Source organism: Anomaloglossus baeobatrachus, chromosome 3 (assembly GCF_048569485.1).
Source record: "Anomaloglossus baeobatrachus isolate aAnoBae1 chromosome 3, aAnoBae1.hap1, whole genome shotgun sequence".
In the NCBI taxonomy this organism is placed as follows: Eukaryota; Metazoa; Chordata; class Amphibia; order Anura; family Aromobatidae; genus Anomaloglossus; species Anomaloglossus baeobatrachus.
Genome location: NC_134355.1, coordinates 457,383,739 through 457,403,809, shown reverse-complemented (window position 1 = coordinate 457,403,809; position 20,071 = coordinate 457,383,739). Strand labels below are relative to the sequence as shown.

The following is a 20,071-nucleotide window of genomic DNA, read 5'->3' as shown; positions in this document are numbered from 1 at the left end:
TTAGATTAGCTGTGGCATCACAACACCACCATGTCCCCATTTGCTCGGATCTGCAAGGAACTGAAACTCCAATTGTTGCAATATTTTTGTGCAACTCTGAGCAAAATGTTTCCACTTCTCAAAGCAATTTATGCCAGACATCTGGCAAAATTTCGTAGATGAATGCCTTTATCTTTCTCATATTCCATTTTTGGTTAATAAATGTATTTTCACCAAAAAGAAATCCACAACTGTATGAATGTTTACCAATGATGCCAAAATTCTATTTCTCCCAGTGCCTGTCATCCAGGAAATGAAAGCTTAAACCGGAATCTTACCTACGTGTTAATTCATGAAAGGACTAAAGTAAACTATGAAAGTTTTGAATGTACAACATTATGGCTGATAACATCTGTGCACCTTGTGATCTTCGCTTATATCTTCTCCAAAGGAAGACCGTTCCGAAAACCACTGTATACTAACTGTGAGTTAATTCTTTATTGATCCTAGCACATTTCTTTCTGGTCTTGAATAGAGATGGACAACCTGCAGATGTTCGGGTTCGGCGGGTCTAGCCAGGTTTAAAAAAAAAAAAAAAAAGAAAAAAAAGCCGGGGCGTGGGACTGGACTTGACACAAACTTGACACCGGACACTGTACCCCATATAAGTCTAATAGACCCGAACTTAAGTGCTATGGTACTGTTAGTAAGAGCTAGGGGGGCTGCGAAAGAAAGCAAAATGGGGATTGAATCAAGACAATTATAACTATCGTCTTTGGGACGCATTAATCACAATAAGTGCTTATATCTCAATCTAGGATATCAGGCCAGTTAAATGAACTAAGATACCAGATTAGATAAATAGTTCAACCCAAACCCTAATAGGATAATTTCCATTAACCATAGATGGAGGTGCTGAGAAGTACTAAATACCTCATTGGAATTCATCCATAGGAACCAGACCAAAATGAGCATAGCTATTTAGACCTAATCTGGTTTGACATCCAAAATTACAGGTGATATAAGAGCAGACTAAGGCCTTTGACACACATCCGTGCCGCCGGCATGTGTTTGTAATTTTTTACACTTACCGGCGGCACGGAGACACGTTAAGCAATGCTACCCTATTGTAGCAGGCACACACACGTAAAACCACACGGAACGTGTGTCCGTGTGCGTTTGTACGTGTGTGCGTTTTTCAAAGCACTGACATGTCAGTGTTTTCTCCCGCAGCACGGGTGTCACATGGCCCGCACCCGTACCACACGGGTGTAGTGTGGATGCGGTCCCGTGTGACACGCGCCGGAGAAAACACATGTGTCAGTGAAAAAAAAGAAAAAACATTTACTCACCTTCTCCTGCCCTCCTGTCTCTGCCGCTGCTGCCTTTTGCTGCCGACCGCCGCTCATTATTCTCATTGAATATTCACTTCACTGCCTGGCAGCAGCAGCAGCGGGGAGACGGGAGCGCTGGAAACTGAGGATCAGCACCACAGACAGCAGCGCGAACAGCAGGAAGGACCAGGTGAGTATGTTAATTACCGGTTCTACGTGTGCTATCGCGGATAGCACACGTAAAACACACGTGTCCCACACGTACCAGAGACACGTACTTACCTGCACGCAACACGCAGGGGAAATACGTGTCTCTCGGCACGTGCGTGAATTTCACGTGAGTGTGGCAGAGGCCTAAGACTCAGTTATGAACAACGCATAATATATCTAAGTGACTGAGACACTACCCGGGGGACAAGACGTAGCATCCTAATCAGTGATCCTAGTTCCTCTAGGAGAGTTTTAACAATTCTAATAGAGAACTATTTGTATTATATGTTATGTTTCAACCTTTGCTTGGCTACTATGCTAGTTTTTTCTTTTACATGCTGTTTATTACAGTGCATATAATGTGCACGGTTTTTTAGAAAATAATTCATAATAAAAGTATGTTTTAATTAGGTTTCTGACTTTTCTGTGAGATTAAACGCTGCATCAAGTGGCCTCTTCTCCTCTTCCTCCTCCTCAACTTCACGCACAGTACAGTCCTCAGAGGTGGCACCCCAATTACCTTTGTTTCCTCCCACATTACAACTGTCCAACCACCCAACTGACTGTGGGGAGCCACAGATGAGTGATTCTGCAAAACTTTTCACACATTCTATCCAGTTGGCATTAGAGACCTGCTAAAAAGAGTTCCAGACCCAAGAGGATAAAAGCATCTGCACCAATGTCCAAAATCTCTGTCAGTTGCATCTGGGGTCGTATGACATAGGGTCTAAGCAGAACCCAGACCCTCATCACCATATGTTAAGCCCCGAGGGTAGGGGTGATGATGATGATGATACTCAGATATCTGAGGTAAACGCATATTGTAGTCTGGTGTCAGGGAAGGAAGAGGAAGAGTGTAACTGTCAGGGTGATAAGTGGGATGACAGAGAGGATGATGATGAGGTTTGAGATCCCACTTGCTGTAAACCCAGAGGCACACAGCTGAGTAGCTCAGCATAGGATGTGCAGGAGGAGAAAGATGAAAAGATTGTTACTGATTCCCACACAAACATGTAGTGATGCGATCACGATGAGCACTGCATCATTAACCACAACTCTGGCTGGGGTCAGCAGTGGTCGTGGCTCTGCAGTTCACAGGGGTGGGAATGGTTGCCTAGCTGTGCATTTTCTGTGACCGCAAAGGATCATCCAACTTTCGTTATCTGCCACCTTTGTGAACAATGACTCAGTAGAGGCAAAAATTCTAATAATTTGAATACTAAATGTATGAACCAGCACATGCTCTACCAACATATGTTACTCTGGCAAGCTTACTGTGCTAAAACGCAGCCTAACGGGCCTCCCCACTCACAAGCCGCCTCATCAACTGAATCTCCTGCTTCTTCCTCCTCTGTCACCATCGAAAGTGTTCTGAAACAGGTCCCTGGCCACAGAAGCTACACTTGTTTACCCGCTACAGTTGGGATGAGTGAGAGCCCATCAGCTGCCATGGAAGTGGACCTGCCTGGTGCTTTTGACCGATGTCAGATACCGGGCAGACCACATTTTCCTCAATCCAGCATAACATTTTCACCTACACCTCCCTCCTAGTCCACCAGTTTGTCGTGTACACTCTACTCTGCTCTCTCTCAGCACAGCCAGACCTCAGTGCCGCAGTTGTTTAAACCATGTCTAAACTGTTGGCCACAAAAAATGCTGCCTTTCCGCCTGGTAGATACACATGGCTCTTGAAACTTGATAGCCGTGGCAGTCCCCCATTACCAGTTTCCCAATCACCATTAATTCTCTAATAAAACTGTGCCTGTGCTCCACCAGCATGTTGCAGACAGCATCACCCATTCCTTGAAAAACTTTGTGTCTCACAGGGTGCATTTCACCACTGACACCTGGACAAGCAAGCATGGCCAGGGGCATTACATCTCGTTGACTGGGCACTGGGTGACTGCTGGATGCGGGGGCAGGCAGACAAGGGGTTGCTTCAGAAGTCTTGGAATCCCCAAGGCTTGAGGGACAAACCTCTGTATTTACCCCTTCCTCCACTGCTTCTATCTCCTCCATTTCTTGTAAGGCTTCCACTTGGGCCCTCAACCTCACTCACAATGTAACAGGTGTTCCAACAGTAGAGAGAAAATCCCCTCCACTTCTTTACAGCTCAACCATGGCTCACCACAGTAAGGTGGTGTTGAAATTAAAATGCATTGGAGAAAACAGTCACGCAGCTGAAGAGTTGTGTTCAGCTATCCAGGCTGAGTTTGAGCAATGGCTGTCTGCACTGAACCCGGAGCCACCTTGTGGCTAATCAACTTGCATCGCTACAGAGGTCTTTTGTCATACTAGTTAACAGGTTGAAATGCAACATGCCAACATGGTGGAATTCCCCTCTGCAAATGTTGCATCAACTGTGGCTGCAGAAATGAGCTCTTTTGCAGTATGTCATGATGCATAGCCTGCAGTCCGGTCATGGGGCAAATCATGCTTGTGGAGTGGGCACAGATAAAATACATCAGCACCTTTCTGAAGAGTTTCAAACTGGTTACTAAGATGGTTAGTGCTAATGATGCCATCATTAGCATCACTATTCTGGTCATATATATGCTGGAGCAAACTTTGAATAGTCTGTGGGAGGAGGTGGTGGACCCAGAAGAATATGAGGAGTCAAAGGAGATTGCGAAAGGTTAACCAATATCTCTATGGTCTGGTCTGTCGTTGCACAGGCAGTTGGCATAGGAGGCTGGAGTACCGCGATCGAGGGGGGCTCATGGTAACAGACAAACTATTAGCAAAGGTGCAGGAGCCATGAAACAAATGGAAAAGGATGAGGAGGAAGAGGTGATGGGCTCGTAACAGTCAGGAGATGAGAAAGATATTTATCCCCTCGCTGTTGTCCGTGGTTGGTGGGAAAAGTTGGAGGAAGCAAGCTTGAGTGTTACCTAGCCACCAACACACCATGGACTTGGACCTCATGGAAGTATCCGACACATGAGCACCTTCTTGCTGCAGTATCTGTAACATGATTCATGAATTGTTAAGATTAGAAATAGGGCTGACTATTGGGTTGCCACTCTGTTGGATCCTCAGTACAAGAGTAAATTTTGCCAGATGGAATAGGACATGCACATGCTGGGGTTTCGAAACCAATTTGAACACAATCTTAAGAGTGATTTTCTCCAAATCAGCAATGAGGTACCCGGTGTGCATCGCCATTCCAACCTGGGGAATCATCGCAGGTGACTGTACTTTTCTGAATCAGTTGTTTGTCCTTATTTCAAAAATCTATATAGTTTTTCTGTAGCACGTATAGTTTCCATGGAGCAGCATCATTTTTTTAAGGTATAAGAAATATACTGGCGACATTCAGAAAACAATAATCTACGTATCAGAATAAAATGCTTCACCTTACAAAACAGCTTTTATTGAACCAAAATAATTTCACATGCAAAATAGAAATCAAAATATGAGCAGAAATTAAAAGTGCTTGACATTAGGCTGTAGTTGATACGATTTTTCAGGGTTTTCCCTATATAACATCCAACAGTAATCTGCCATGATTGAGTCATTCCAAAAACCCTGAAAGCGGTGTTCCATTACTTTATTATCCTGGTGAAACTGCTTGCCTTGTTCATCACTTACATCCCAAAGATTTTGAGGGAGGAAATTTAAAGGTGAATGTAAAAAGTGCATTCTCAGAGACATGCGACATCCAAGACACTGGTATGAATTTAGCAGTTCCTCGACACCTTCAACATATTCTGGAGATTTGTTTTTTCTAAGACATTTTCACAGATCCATTTGAAGCTTTTCCAAGATCTCAAGTCCTTATCATTTACTTATGATTTACTTATCAAGTCCTTATCATTTATCCTTCAAACACATCATCTCTCATAAGCACTCTGATCTGAGGACCAATAAATACCCCTTTCTTCAGTTTTGCTGGTGAAATGCTGGAGAATTTCTGTGAAATGTACTGGAACCCTTGTGAATTTGTCTTTGCCATGGCTTTCACCAAGTTTTTAATCAATCCCAACTTTATATGTAATGGAGGAAGAAAGATTTTTATTGGAGCAACTAAAGGATTATGCTGAACATCGTCTATACCTGAAGCATAGATGTTTCTCTGTCTCCAATCATGACGAACATAATGCTCTACTTCATTTCTACTGTTCCATAAACACAAGAAGTAACAATATTTTGTGAAACCTCCTTGCATTCCCATTAGCAGACCAATCACTTTCAAACCTCCACAGATATTCCATTGATGATGCTTATATTGTATAACATCTAAAAACAATTGACAGATTTTCATAACTTTCCTTTAGATGAAGTGAGTGAGCAATAGGGATTGATGGTTTAATATTTCCATTGTGAAGCAACACTGCTTTCAAACTTCTCTGGGATGAATCACTAAAACAACCGCCAATCTGCAACAAGATACTCTTGATTCAGTTCTTCAAAGAGGCCATTCACATTGTTACAGTACACCATTGGTCCATCAACTGTGAAAAATTGTGTTAAAGTGTTACTTCTGTTTTGGTAATAACACACTTTGACATCATCATGAAGAAGATTCTTCTGTTTCAACCTAGATGCAAGAAGTTCAACTTTATCTTTTGACGATGAAAGGTTTCTGATGAGATAATTTAATTCATGTTGAGTAAAGTATTCTGGCTGCTTGGCTGCTCCATTAGGTACATACTCATCTTGATTTGAGGTCTCCATATCTTTGCCAGTAGTTTCAACTCCATAGTCTTCATATTCTACTTCAATTTCATCCAATCCAGACCATACAGGAACTGGCAAGGTACCATCATGTGGAACTGGCCGAATCGCAGATTCAAGTTCAGGATAATTAATCTTATGTTTGTTCTTTGTAGAAAACCCTTCAGTTTAACAAAAGAAAAGTAGCAGTCATTACTATAATTTGTGGGTTCTCTCCAAATCATGGGAACAGCAAATTACATTGCCACTTTCTTCATATTCAACCAGTCACAAAGACCATTTAAACAACTTGAGCATATCACATGAGGGGCTCAGCTTTTGTCTTGATCACTAAGTGGACACTTAAACTACATCTGTTACATCTGTTTAATATCATGAGTGATTGAGCGTACTTGGACTTTTGATGTAAAAGAACCATATACATAGAATTGCAAGACAAGCAAAGAAATGGGAATAATATAGGAAAAACACATACATTGAAAATGCAGAAATAGCATAATAACAAAAATGGTTGTATCTCAAGAAACTTTATGTGATAGAGCAAAACAAAGCCTATTTTTGGAATCAGCACATCAAACTCCATAAAACAGACATTTAATACCTTTGCTGATGATTTTTTTTGTGTTGACCAGTGTTAGCAGCAGCAGTTTAAGTGGCAAAAGCAATTTCTGTGACTTGTGGCACATATTGTTTAGAAAATCCCTTGCACCAGCAGAACAGTTTTCAAGTCTGACACATAGTGAACGACTGGATAGGATGGTGCAGGAGTATCTAGAGCTCAATATCGATGCCAGCAGGAGGGAGTTGGAACCTTTTGCATTTTGATCTTCAAAAATTGAAAAGTGGCCTGAGCTCGCCAGTCACGCTTTGGAGGTTTTTGTCATGCCCAGCAGCCAGCATTCTCTCAGAATGTGTCTTCAGCGCTGCTGGTGGTGTCCTGATGGATAAGTGCATCTAGCTATCCCCTGAACATGCAGACCATCTAACTTTCATGAAGATCAGCACATCATGGATCTCTAATAACTTTTCTCCCTCAGTCGCAGACTTTGCAGATTAGGCGATGGTGTAGTTTTCAGTGTGCTACATTGATCTCGCGTTATTGCAGTGTGTGACACCTTTGTCATTGCTGCTGTGGCTGCTGTTGCTACTGTTGCTGATGTTCCTAACAAGTGCCTTTCCTGGCACAAAAATTAGGCAGTGTGTCTACCACTGTGACTTTTACAATTTGACTTTTTTAGATGTATGAAGCACCTATTATTCCTCCTGCTTTCGATTCCTCCTGAGTCACAACAACCAGCCCTCTCTGGTGCATGGCCCATGCCTAATTGCTGTGCAAAGACACGATGGGTACTGTGGGGCAATTTATGCCACTCTCCTGCTGTCTGTCTCTTAATTTTTGGAAATGTGTAGACTTCAAGATGCATCTCCAAGTTGTATCTTGTCTGTGGTGGTGTGGTGGCAGGGATCTCAGAGCAACAGGTCTACATCTGTCATTCATCCATCCACCCACCTCTTAATTTGAAGATTGTAAATGCTGGGCCAGACCCTATGTCGTGTATGTGTGGAGCCCAGCCCAGGTGTAACGGTGCATTACCTTCAGGGACTCCACATGAGATGGTCTGGTCACAGGTAGGTTGCTTTTTTAGGAGTTTCGTGACGCCACTCTCGGTATTGCGGTCAGGGGACCGCCACTGCAGATTAGGGTATGCCTGGGGCTGATGTTGGATGCAGCTAGATGTAGTGGCCTCCCGAGAGTGAGGCGGGCCCCAGGGCCCTGTGTAGGTGTGTGGAACCACAGGTCGCAGAATGACTCAGGCGCAATCCAGACAGTCTTTCAGGGTTTCTATTCACAATAGATGGCAATGCGAGTACCCGGGCGTAGCTGGGATTAACCAGAGGAAACCAGGTACTCCGTCAGGCTGACTGTTGAGGGTGACTACCGACTCGCCTTCTCTAGCCCTGATGTTTTTGGAGTGACCCCGACTTGAAGTCCCTACGGGGGTCACCCAGGAAAGTTGCTGCTGCATGTTCTCCCCTCTTTTCGGCACGTTTGCTTGTAGCCTGGACCAGGTCACTCCGGCTGCTTGCCTCTTGTGAGCTATGGGCCCTCTCGTTGCTACAGGCAGGTTTGGCAGGGAAAATTGAATGAATCTCTAGATTGGGACCTGTAACCCTTATGGGCCTGGTACCTCCCTGGCAGTCCCCGTACTCAGCCACCCCTTTGCTCTTTCTAGCCTTGGTGGATTTCGGGTGGCACTACCAGGTGACCAATCTCCCCCGTTGATAGTCACTGCGCGTACGTTGTCTGACTAGAGGCAGCATCAGGTCTCCTCTTTGCGTCTGCTCTCCCTGAGCTCCACTTCAGACGGGCTCACTACTTCCTTCCTTCTGTGCCTGCCTACGCAACCTAGCAACCAGGCTCTCTACCACACCCCTTGAGTGGACATAGAGGCCACGCCCCCTCCTGTAATCAGGTCTCCCACTCAAAGGTCCATGTGGGAGACCTGATTACTATGCGCCTGTGTAATCACACCTCGGTCAGCCTTCTGGATTACCTGTGTTGTACTGCCCCCAGCATGGGTGCAGTACTCAGTGGTGCCTGACCAGGTCAGGGGCGCCACATTTGGCCTATGCTCGACTGCAGTGCTAAGACACTACAATTACTGTGGATCAATTGATTCCACTGTCTTGCTGTCTGCCTTTAATGTTTGGAAATGTGGAGTCTCCAGGTTGGGCGTCCAAGTTGTATCTTGTCTGTAGTGACAGGGTTCTCAGAGCAACAGGCCTCCACCTTTCACATCCATCCACCCATCTCTTGATTTGAAAGCTGTAAATGTTATGTCAGACCCTGTGTTTTGTATGACCGATGCGTGACTGCAGCGCTAAGACACTATGGGTACTGCAGGGCAATTGATGTAACTGTCCTGTTGTCTGCCCTTAATTTTTGGAAACTTGAAGATTCCACGTTGGGTGTCGAAGTTGTATCTTGACTGTAGTGGCAGGGTTCTCAGATTGTGAAACTTGGTTTGTGTATGTCTAATGTGGCTGGGGGCCATAGCCATAGGTGAGATACTCAACCCATATGCCCTGCCATGCTACAAGAAAATGGGGCTTCTGGCTTTGTGTGTGTCTCTGTGGTGGTTGTTAAATGGCTGATACACCTCCACAGACTTCCTTTTGCCATTGGATATGGCAGGCCAGGACAAGATAGTTCACAGTGAATCAAGGAAGACCAAAGTCCAAAAATACATCTTTTACTGATCTTGAACTTGACAGAAACTATATACAAATCAGATATTAGGCACAATTCTTCATGTATAGTTCACTTGTTTTAAGCAGGCATGGGCATTTCTCAGTTACATACAACATTTCCTTTTCCTTGCACGTCCCAATCTTATATCCCATACCAATCCAGTCAACAATCCTGGGAGACCTCATCTTCAAGTAAAGAAATAAAGTTGCAGCCAGCTTGTCTAGATGGCTCTATGCATGCAGGAGCAGGGAATAGCCATGTGACCACATTTGTTTGTCCAGCAAAAAAGAAAGATTCCAGCTTCTAAAAATTCCAAGTTTAGTCAAACGGATTAAAACAATGAATCCAAGATGTGATTGAGGCAACACATTTCAAACACTCATTGACCTTCTTTATTAATCAATCTATTGGACTTTCCAGTCTATCAAGTGCTGCGGTATGTGATATTTCTCATCCTAGTTCCTCGGTGCTCAGAACATATTATATGATGTTGTCTTTCTTCCCACACACTCCTGTAACATGGCAGTCTTCTAACTGTCAGAGCTTAGGGCTTGCACCACACATCACCAATCTCTTGGTACCAATAGCTCTTTTGTCTGTCTCTCTTCACACATTCCTGTAACATAGCAGTCTGCTAGCTGTCAGGGTTCAGGGCTTGCACCACACATCACTGAACTCTTGGTACTGATAGCTATTTTGTCTGTCTCTCTTCACACACTCCTGTAACATAGTACTCTGCTAACTATCAGGCCTTAGGCCTTGCACCATGCATCACCAAATCTCGTACTGACAGCTGTCTTGTCTGCCCATATAACTCCTCCCAGTCTAGGCTGGTCTCAACTGTTAACCCTACATGTGCCAAGCAAATGCATGTCATTTCCAAAACTTAAAACACATTTAAAACAGTGCATTGCATTGCAGAACATCATGTTCGTCAAGAAGGGATGTGAGTGAAGCACTTCCACTTCCTTATATATGGACTATGATATTCTGACAAGCAATGGGCTGCAGACCGAAACTTAATAGCCTTATATATGTCTATGAAGCTGATAAGTTCAGGATGGCAGACCTGCAGCCATTCTGTATTTTTGTATTTCCTTTTCCCGGTCTTCTGAATTTAGCCTAAAGCCTGGTTTACACGCTTCCAGTTTTCGTGCGATCGCACCCGCCCCCATCATTTGTGCGGCACGTGCAATTTCTTGCCCGTGTCGCACAAAGTCATAAACCCCCATCACACGTACTTACCTTCCAAATGACCTCGCTGTGGGCGGCGAACATCCTCTTCCTGAAGGAGGAGGGACATTCGTCATCACTGCGACGTCACACAGCGGCCGGCCAATAGAAGCGGAGGGGCGGAGATGAGCGGGACGTAAACATCCCGCCCACCTCCTTCCTTCCGCATTGCCAGTGGGATGCAGGTAAGCTGCATTTCATCGTTCCCGGGATGTCACACGGAGCGATGTGTGCTGCCTCGGGAACAATGAACAACCGGACGTTCGATTTTTAGAAAATGAGCGACGTATCAACGAGCAACGATAAGGTGAGTATTTATTTTTGCTCGTTCACAGTCGCTCGTAGCTGTCACAAGCTACGATATGTCATACAATGCCGGATGGGCGTTACGACGTGACCCCAACGACACATTGTAAGATATATCGTAGTGTGTAAGGCCCGCTTAAGAGACACATGTTTCTGAACTGAACTTGCCATATATATTGATAATGTCTGATGATATCATCCATGGACAATGTTAAAGACAGTATGAAAAGACTTAAACATATACATAACCTAAATTAAGTGACACCGAAGTATCAGGTCACAAACAGGAGATACTAAATAGATTTATAAATAGCAATTCTAGAACAGATGGACTGGATATACACTATTCCAATAAATGTTTTATTTTGCAGATTTGTTTGTGGTTGTATTACTAATCGAAACTGCCTTTACCATCTTCTTCATATTTGCTGACTTTCCAAGGATATATCTTGATTTGGAAGTAAGTGCTTTTCATTATTGAATGTATTATGCTAGTAAACTTCAAACTTTAAATGGGTTATCGGCACAAAAGTCATTCAAACAATTCTAAATTAAAATCCTTTTATTCGATCTTGATTAAAATATTTGATCTTGATTAAAATATTAAAGCAATCAAAAAAGCACAGTAAGTACAGGGCATGCTGATTAAAAATAACCAGGCAATGCGCTTCTGATCGGCATTGGCCTTAATCCGTTGTCTTTTGTATTTATTCTGCATGCCCTGTATCTACTGTGCTTTTTTGATGCTTTAACTTGGAGTCGGTAGACTGAGCACCACACAGGTGAGCTGACTTTCACTAATAAAATGGGTTTTCTATGACTATTTTTATTTTTACTATGGGCCTAAAAACTCAAACGCAGGTAGTTACCAACTACCTGCCTATTGAGCCTGGAGCTGATCTCTGCCGGCACAGAGTGGGCACTGACCGCTCCTCCTGGTGATTCTGCTGTTCCATGTCAACAGCTATTCTCTCTGCAGTGCTGCTTTGTCAATAGATCAGAGAAAAAGACACGCCATTGCTCGGTCAATGTGACATCTGCAGAAGCTGTTGAATCATCATCAGGAATGGTTTGGAGCAGCAAAGATCATTGCCAGGCACAAAAGGCAGATAATTAGCAACTATCTTTCTGTTAGTTCTTAGGAACACAGTAAAAAACTAAACCCTTTTAAGATGCTATATAATCTAAATACTGTGGATACTTATGTGACTCTTTTTATTTCTAGCTTGTCTGCACTCCCACCAGTTGGAGAATACACATGCTCGTTCTACTGGCTGTATGTCTAGTGGTATCATTCGTAGTAGAGGTTGGTGTTGGTTAAGCTATAATGAATATGTTTGTTTATAGTGATGAGCGGACCCTTGGATGTATGGAATAAATAAAAAAAGAGAATGGACTCTTGCCTATTTTTGATAACCAGCCCATGTAATACTGTACCAAGCTGCAACCCTCAGCTGTCAGCTTTAGCTTGGCTGGTTATCAAAAATAGAGCGGATCCCAAGTAGTTTTTTTAATAAATAATTTTAAAAAATGGCGTGGGTTCAGCTCTAGTTTTGATAGCCAGCCAAGGTAAAGCAGACAGCTGGGGGCTGATGTTAAGGTCAGAAGGGCCATGGCTATTTGGTCCCTCACATCCTAAAAATAGCAGCCCCCGGGCCATCCCAGAGGTGGCACATCCATTAGATATACCAATTCTGGTGCTTTACCCAGTTCTTTCTGATTACCCTGGGGCAGTGGCAGTCACTGTAATATCTGTGAGGTTGAGGGCAGCTGTCAATTTACAGCTGAGCTCAACCTTAAAAGTATTACCCCAATTGTTACCACACCAGGGCAATCAGGAAAAGCTGGGTAAAGTACCAGAATTGACACATCCAGTGGATGTGCCACTTCTGGGGCATCTGTGAGCTGTTATTTTTAGGCTGGGAGAGTCCAAATAGCCATGGCCCTTCCCACTCTGATAATACAAGCCCCCATCTGTCTGTTTTACTTTTGCTAGTTATCAACAATAGAGAAGAGCCCATGCCATTTTTGAAAATTGTTTATTTAATTTAAAAAAATGATGTGAGATTCCTTCTATTTTTGATAACCATCCAAGGTAAAGCTGATAGCTGAGGATTGTAGCCCATTGCTTTCTGTGTTACGTGCCCTAATTATCAAAAATAGCCAGGAGAGCACGTCATTTTTTTAAAGTCATCTTCCGCATGCAATAAATGAAATTTATTCCGGTGTCTTTACTCATCCCTATTTGTGTTTTATAAGCTTTAAATAAACCTTAACGTGCTCAGTGCTTTGGTATGTGCTTATATGATATTCAACTTTTCAAATGATTTATTAAGAATAGACATCATGAATAACTGTCCTCCTATTAAAGGGGTACTTGTTAGTATTTTATGCAGATCTCAGATTGTGAAGCATAAATCTACTGAAAGAGTCCTTTTAAGTATTATAAATTGCGAGGTGAGGACTACAGATGTAACAAAGTTTACCTTAAAGGGAATATGTTATCAGGTTATTGCTATTTAATTTGACAGCAGCTTGATGTAGGGACAGGGACCCTGATTCCAGTGATGCATCACTTAGTTTACTGGATGCAATAGTTGTGATAGAATCACAGTTTTATCTTCTGCAGATCTATCAGAGCTCTGAATTTTGAGCTCTGTATAAGTATAACCCTGCCCACACCACTGATTGGCAGATTTCTATGCAAACTGTATAGAATCAGAAAGCTGCTAATCAGTGGTGCTCTTGGAAGCACAAGACACCTAGACGTTCAGTGATAACCTTGTGCTAAAAAAAAAAATATCAGTGATTTTATTGAAACTGTAAAACATAGCCCAGTAAGTGACACATTGCTGCAATCTGGGTTTCTCCCCCTACATCATGCTGCTCTGATATTACATAGCAAAAACCCACTGACAGATTCCTATTAGCACAGGTAACACAGCATTGGGGTATCATGCACAAAACAAGTAAAATATGATACCTATTTTGACAACAGTCAATGGCTTGTGCAATGCTGAATTATCTTAATTCTCTTAAAGGAAACTTTTACCCCCAAAGCCATTACTATGATTGTATTGCTCTTTATCAAATTAGCAATTATGACCCCTAAGCAATGTACCACCAGTGAGAAATAGTTTTGAAATTGTGCCTTGAAGTAAATTGGGGAGTGATGATGTACTTTCTAGCTTCTCCTCACTCTGTATTTGCTTCCTGGAAGCACCCTCCTCCTCTTTCTGATTGACAGGTCAGTAGTGAAGGACCAGAGCAAAGAACTTCTCTATTTGCCAGTGGAGGGTTAGGCTACATGCGCACACTATGTTTTTTTGCCACGTTTTTTGGGTGCAGTTTCTTTCCCCAGCAAAGTCTAAGATTTCATCTTTGCTATGCGCACATTGCAGCTTTTTTTGGTTGCATCTTTGTGGTGACCACAAAGCACCCCTGCAGGTCTGACATAATCCACACAAGGTCCCAAGACGATTCCAGCTCTGCTACATCTAACATCACAGTGCGCAATAATGGAACATGACTGTCCGCTGTGAGTGCCAGGAAGAAACTGAGTGAGCCTTTCAATCAGTGGTGACGTCACTCAGGTTAGCCTTGGCCACAGCTAGAGGTTCCCACTGCCCTCCACCTGTAACTGCAGGTAACCTGACTTCAGGGGACCTCAATGAATTCAGATGAGGTCACTGAAGTCACCTGAGGACAAGTTATCTGCGGTCACAGGTGGACGGCAGTAGGAACCTGCAGCTGTGGCTGCGGCTAACTTGAGTGACGTCACTGCTAATCACTGCTCAGTCTCTGAGGTGGTAATTGCTTAGTATTAAAATTGTGCAAAAAAAGGCTTGTATGGGGCGGCATTCACATATGTAGATGCACAGTGTCTGGCTTAGAGCCTATTAGTGATGCCTTTACTATTATATCATGCGGCTTGCCCAGCACTATATAAGTGCACCACACATGAATGAAGACCCCAGTTTACAAGGCCTACATTAATGGGCCTAGCTGTATCCTGTAAAAACATTATAATACATGCAGAAAAATGTATAATTTATGAGGTGTTAGTTAATATTTTGGTCAAAATACGCACTCTCGCAACCCAAACGTCAAGGCTCCTCATGTGTTGCGCATCCCTATACTGATATAAAAAGCTAAACGATGCCCTATACAAGCCTTTTTGTGTACAATTTCAAAACTAAGCAATCACCACCTCCATAGATTGGCAGTGTGAGTGGTTGCTACATCAGGGTTTTGCACCAGTGATGCCTCCATCTTTATTAAGGGATTTTGCTGCATCCTGGTCGTGCATTTGATTCTTTGGCATGGGCAGGTAAACACTGTTGCCTTTTGTTGCTGTGAACAATTCTTGAACTTTTTAGGGATAATTAAATTCCTCTTTTTTGTGGTTTAGCTTTTTATATCAGTATAGTGACTTGCAAGACATGACAACGCTTGACATTTGGATTGTGAGCTTGCGTATTTTGGTCAAAATATTAACTAATACCTCATATATATTATATATTTTTCTGCACGTACTATAATTTTTTTCACAGGATGCAGCTAGGCCCACTAATGTAGGCCTTGTAAGCTGGGTGTCTCCATTCATATGTGGTGCACATATATTGTATAGTGCTGGGCAGCCCACCTAATCTAATAGTACGGGTGTCGCTAATAGGCTGTAAGTCAGATACTGTGCACCTACATGTGTGAACGGCGCTCCATGCAAGCCTTTTTGTTTGAAATTTTAATACTAAGCAATCACTCCCTCCATGGATTGGCAGTTTGTGACTGGTTGCTACATCAGTGTTTTGCACCTGTGTTGCCTCCATCTTTATTAAGAGGTTTTGCTGCATTCTGTTTGTGCATTTGATTCTTTGGCCTGGGCAGGTAAACACTGTTGCCCTATTTTTGCTGTGAATAATCATCATACATAAGCCCAAGTGCTCAGTCCACTAGTCCACTGACGAAAAGTCCAGTGACTCAGGGGGCAGACAAAAAGCCCATGCTTGAGAATCCCAACTCAAAAGCGAGACCACAATTCCCATTCGCTCTGTCTCACTACCAGAGGAGTGGGGATGTAGACAGAAGTATAACTTACATGCTTCTCTAACAGTAACAAACCAGCTGTGCTCACCTAAAAATATTTTTGGGAGGGGCAGTTTGGGTGGAAATGATCCAGTGTCCAGACAGGTTGCAGCGCCGGTATGGTGAACTGCACTTGTTGCTCTATCTTCCCTTTAGTTCAGCCACGTAGAGAGACCAGAACTGCAATTGCCTCGATAGTAAAGCAACTGGGTCCATGCTGGAATATAAAGTGGGGCCAGCTACAATGTCACGATGACTATGGGATTGTGGAGAAACCGGGCTCCTAGGCTGTCCCTCAAGGAAGGGGGCCCTATGTGAAGGGGCATGTGACAAAGCAGGCAGGGACACCAGGCCAATGAACAATGCAACAAGGTTTATTGAGGCAGGGAGCATAGAACATCTAATATCAATATTGTTCTTTAAAGTCCACAATGAGTCCTCAAAGTTCTGGGGGCGCCACTCGGAAATCCAACGCCAGAGAACACGTAGAAGTAATCCTTGGAAGAAGTCGATGGATCCAACAGATGAGTGACACAACCCAATCCCACGGGACAACTTCCATAAATCCCCACAAGGGTGCCAGAGTCTTGCCTCAGCAAAGATCCCAGCTGCTTGAACCTCAGCACACACTCAACTCAACTGACTGATCCACCAAGAGTGTGTTCTTTGGTGCCTAAGGATCCAACCCTGGAGGGGAAGGGTTCACACACCCACTTTTGAGTATGTGGCTATCTTCGGAGAAGTCTCCAGAAGCTCATGGCTCTATTGTCTTCCACAGGCCTGTCTGTTGGAGTCACCCCCAGCTGAGAAGAACAAAAGCAGCAAAGCAACCTACATGACCCATAGCATAGAGTACATGAATACATGCCTGGGGGAGGAGGGACACACTGCCACACCCTATTCTATCCCTAACCTCAGGGATACATTTGATGTTGGAGATGCCTGGGTCTCCTTCCTGGCCCTGCTCTGATTCCTCTTCCCCACAGGGAGGGACAGGAAAGGAGTGTGATAAAACTCACAGATAAAGACAGACAGGGGAAAAACAAAGCAGCAGACACATAGGTAAAGAAAGTAAGAGGTTCAGGAGTCTTGGACTCCACACCTCACAGACCAACATAGAATAAACTATAGACGGGATGGGTGGAAGGTTTCAACCAGCATAAATAGGAGGAAAGTAGATGTGATAGACCTCCTCACAACATGTGACAAGAGGAGCAAGCAGACCATCAAAGATTAACTCTTGCTAGCCTGCCTATGAATCAGCACACAGCAGGTCAATGCCCAAGTCTGCCTGTGTTGATTCCAGACACCAGAGAAACCATTAAATGGAGTGTCACATTCTGCAATCTAAACAGTTCCCAACACCACCATGGTAGTAGTCAAAGTTTATGTAAAACTCTGTGTGACAGCCAGGTATGCTATCAGAATTTAAGCCTTTTTCAGCAATTGTATTTAGATTTTATGGGATCTGACCAGGAAAGTCAGCCATTCACTAGCCATGCACTTCAATAAAACTTTGTCAATTTCCTTAATACCAGTGTCACACTGGGGTGAGGGAATGCCCGGTGTACAAGGTAGGAGGAGGGGTACACCAGGGAAGATGTGAAGGAAAGTCATGGGGAGAGAGGTCACATTCTAACTCACTTATGGCTGATCCCTGACCACTCTAATATTTCTAGACCGGTCATTTTCCCTTGCACGATCACGTGCCTAGGCACTTGCTGACCCTGGACTAGCCCTGATTAGTGAGAAGGCCAGCAAGACACTAGTCTTACTACTAATATAAAGACAACATGAGGAAGGGGAGACAAGAAAGGGAGACACAGTCAACAAAAGAACTCCACTACTTTTCCAGAGGGAGACACCACCGCTTCCACTGGTAAAACAAACACCGCTTCCACCAGAGACAACTTCTTCATGTAAGGAGTGGGTTTATATAGTGGAGAGTAGTGGCTACAGCTACTACATGTCAATTACACCAGGATAGAAAAGAAAACTTAACTCCTTTAGCACCAAATGTAATTAAATAAACTCCTACTCAGGATAAACAATGAGTGGGCTTTAAAGAGGATCTTCGCTTAACTAAACTCTGTGACCATCTGATCCCAGATCTCTCCGAGGTCTTATCAGGCTACTATACACTTGTGACAATCAGTTCAATTTTTTTTTCCACTTTAGCTAGTTGTTAACTATTATATGCTAGAAAGACACCACAGCATCTATTTTTTAGTTTCTCTAACAGATGTCTCGCTGTCACAACTTAGTCCTTGTAAAAGTCGCTAGTGAGTAATATTTATCAATTTAATCTTACATGGAAAGGTGTTCAATTTTTTTCAAAAATATGGGGAGAATGTATCTACATGGGCTGTAAGTTACTTTTCAATATATATGGATTTGGTATATAAGCTTTTAACCTGTCAACTTAATAATACTAATTAAATAACTAATTATCATTACGTTTCAGGAATTCATTCTCGATAACAGAAATCTCTGGTTGGCTTTGAAGAGATGCCTAAACATGAAACCCGGTAGCAAATATAAAAAGTTACATATAGTTTTGGAACAAGATCCAAATTGGCCACCTATTGGAACAACAAGCTATAGAAACTGTACAAAGAAGATGTCTGAGGATGACAAAATCTACATTAACCAAGGTTATGAGCATGACAGTGTTTTAAAAAATGAACAGTCCTATCCTAAGGGACAACAAAATTAAGGAATCAATTTTCAGACCTCAAAGATTTGATCGGTAGTAAATATTTCTCATATAAATGTTTGTTCTTTAAAGCCTATGAACACCTTCACAAAGAATTTTTGTTATCGCGTAGTTCATTAGGTTCTTATATGTAAGATTAAGCAACTTTATAAGTGGTTTACATTAAAACATTTTTTGTACCATTTTGTTGCTATTTATAGTGCTTTTATGTAGCTCAGTGCATGTTATGAACATGCTCACACACACACATGGTTAATAGAAGAGAGAAAGGACTAACTAAGTGAAATGCAGCATCTGTACCCAACTGGTTCCTGTACGGACTAGGAAAGACCCCAATAACACAACTAACAATGCCTACTCAGACCTGTATCTCTGAAATTCCATTAAGGAGTTTCTCGTACCTCCTGAGAAACCAGAGTGGAATCTGTGACACAATCCTAACAGAACAAGAGAGAAGCATGCTGGGGGATACGCGTACCCAAGGTGGGAAACTAACACATGTACATGAAGGATGGATGAAGAGAAAATAAGAATTGTTTTTTTTCTAAACACCAAAAAGAAGAGAAAAGAAAGAGATGCCAGGAGAAAAATAACTCACAGATTCTTTCTAGGGAAAACAACTAGGGTTTACCATGCAGAATTAATCTCCAACGACCTATCCACATGGAAATATAGCCAGCAATGAAGGTAGTAGGGTGAGTATAAAAATCCCATCCCAAAATGTGATCAAACAGAACCAAAATGGAAAATAGAAACTACCTGAATAGAAGCAACCAATCAAAGGAAAGCAACGACAAAAGAATCATGATCTGTACAGAGATGAAACGGATTGTAGCTCAACAGAAAAGCGAACTGACCAGGTCACCAGATTAAGTCCAAAAATCAAGCTATGACATCAAAGCTTCTGGTTCTGATGGGCCTCGGCTCTCATTCTCCTTTCTCTCAGTGTTAGAGATAGCAGGATGGAGAGTAGGGGAGTATGTATAGAGAACTGCAGTGGAGAGCAAAGAAAGCAGGATATAGACAAGGAGGAAGACACATCAAATAGAATTAAGTGTATTTTTGTAGCTGTGCTGATAAACAAGAACATGTGAAGTTAGCATTATTCTGGCTTCACAAAGTTCACATCCAACTTGTATTACAGGTAAAGACATTCATTCAAGAGAAAATCTGCAAATTTCACTTTAGGGGTTTTGAAAATGAATGAAAGAATAATAATTGTAGACTGAAACTTAAGCCTCATTTAGATGTTCGGATTTTTTCACTGATGTAAAATAA

General features: G+C 42.8%; 1 protein-coding gene across 1 annotated transcript in view; it reads left to right on the top strand.

The window, feature by feature from the left end:
* LOC142295418 (putative cation-transporting ATPase 13A4) overlaps positions 1-18,837 on the top strand; it is a 201,540-nt gene extending 182,703 nt beyond the window's left edge. Inside the window, exons 27-30 of the mRNA XM_075338520.1 lie at positions 276-463; positions 11,364-11,452; positions 12,218-12,298; positions 18,542-18,837. Of these exons, the coding sequence (XP_075194635.1) occupies positions 276-463; positions 11,364-11,452; positions 12,218-12,298; positions 18,542-18,793 (610 nt within the window). The 3' untranslated portion in view covers positions 18,794-18,837. The remainder of the gene's footprint in view (positions 1-275; positions 464-11,363; positions 11,453-12,217; positions 12,299-18,541) is intronic.
* The last annotated feature ends 1,234 nt before the right edge of the window (positions 18,838-20,071 follow it).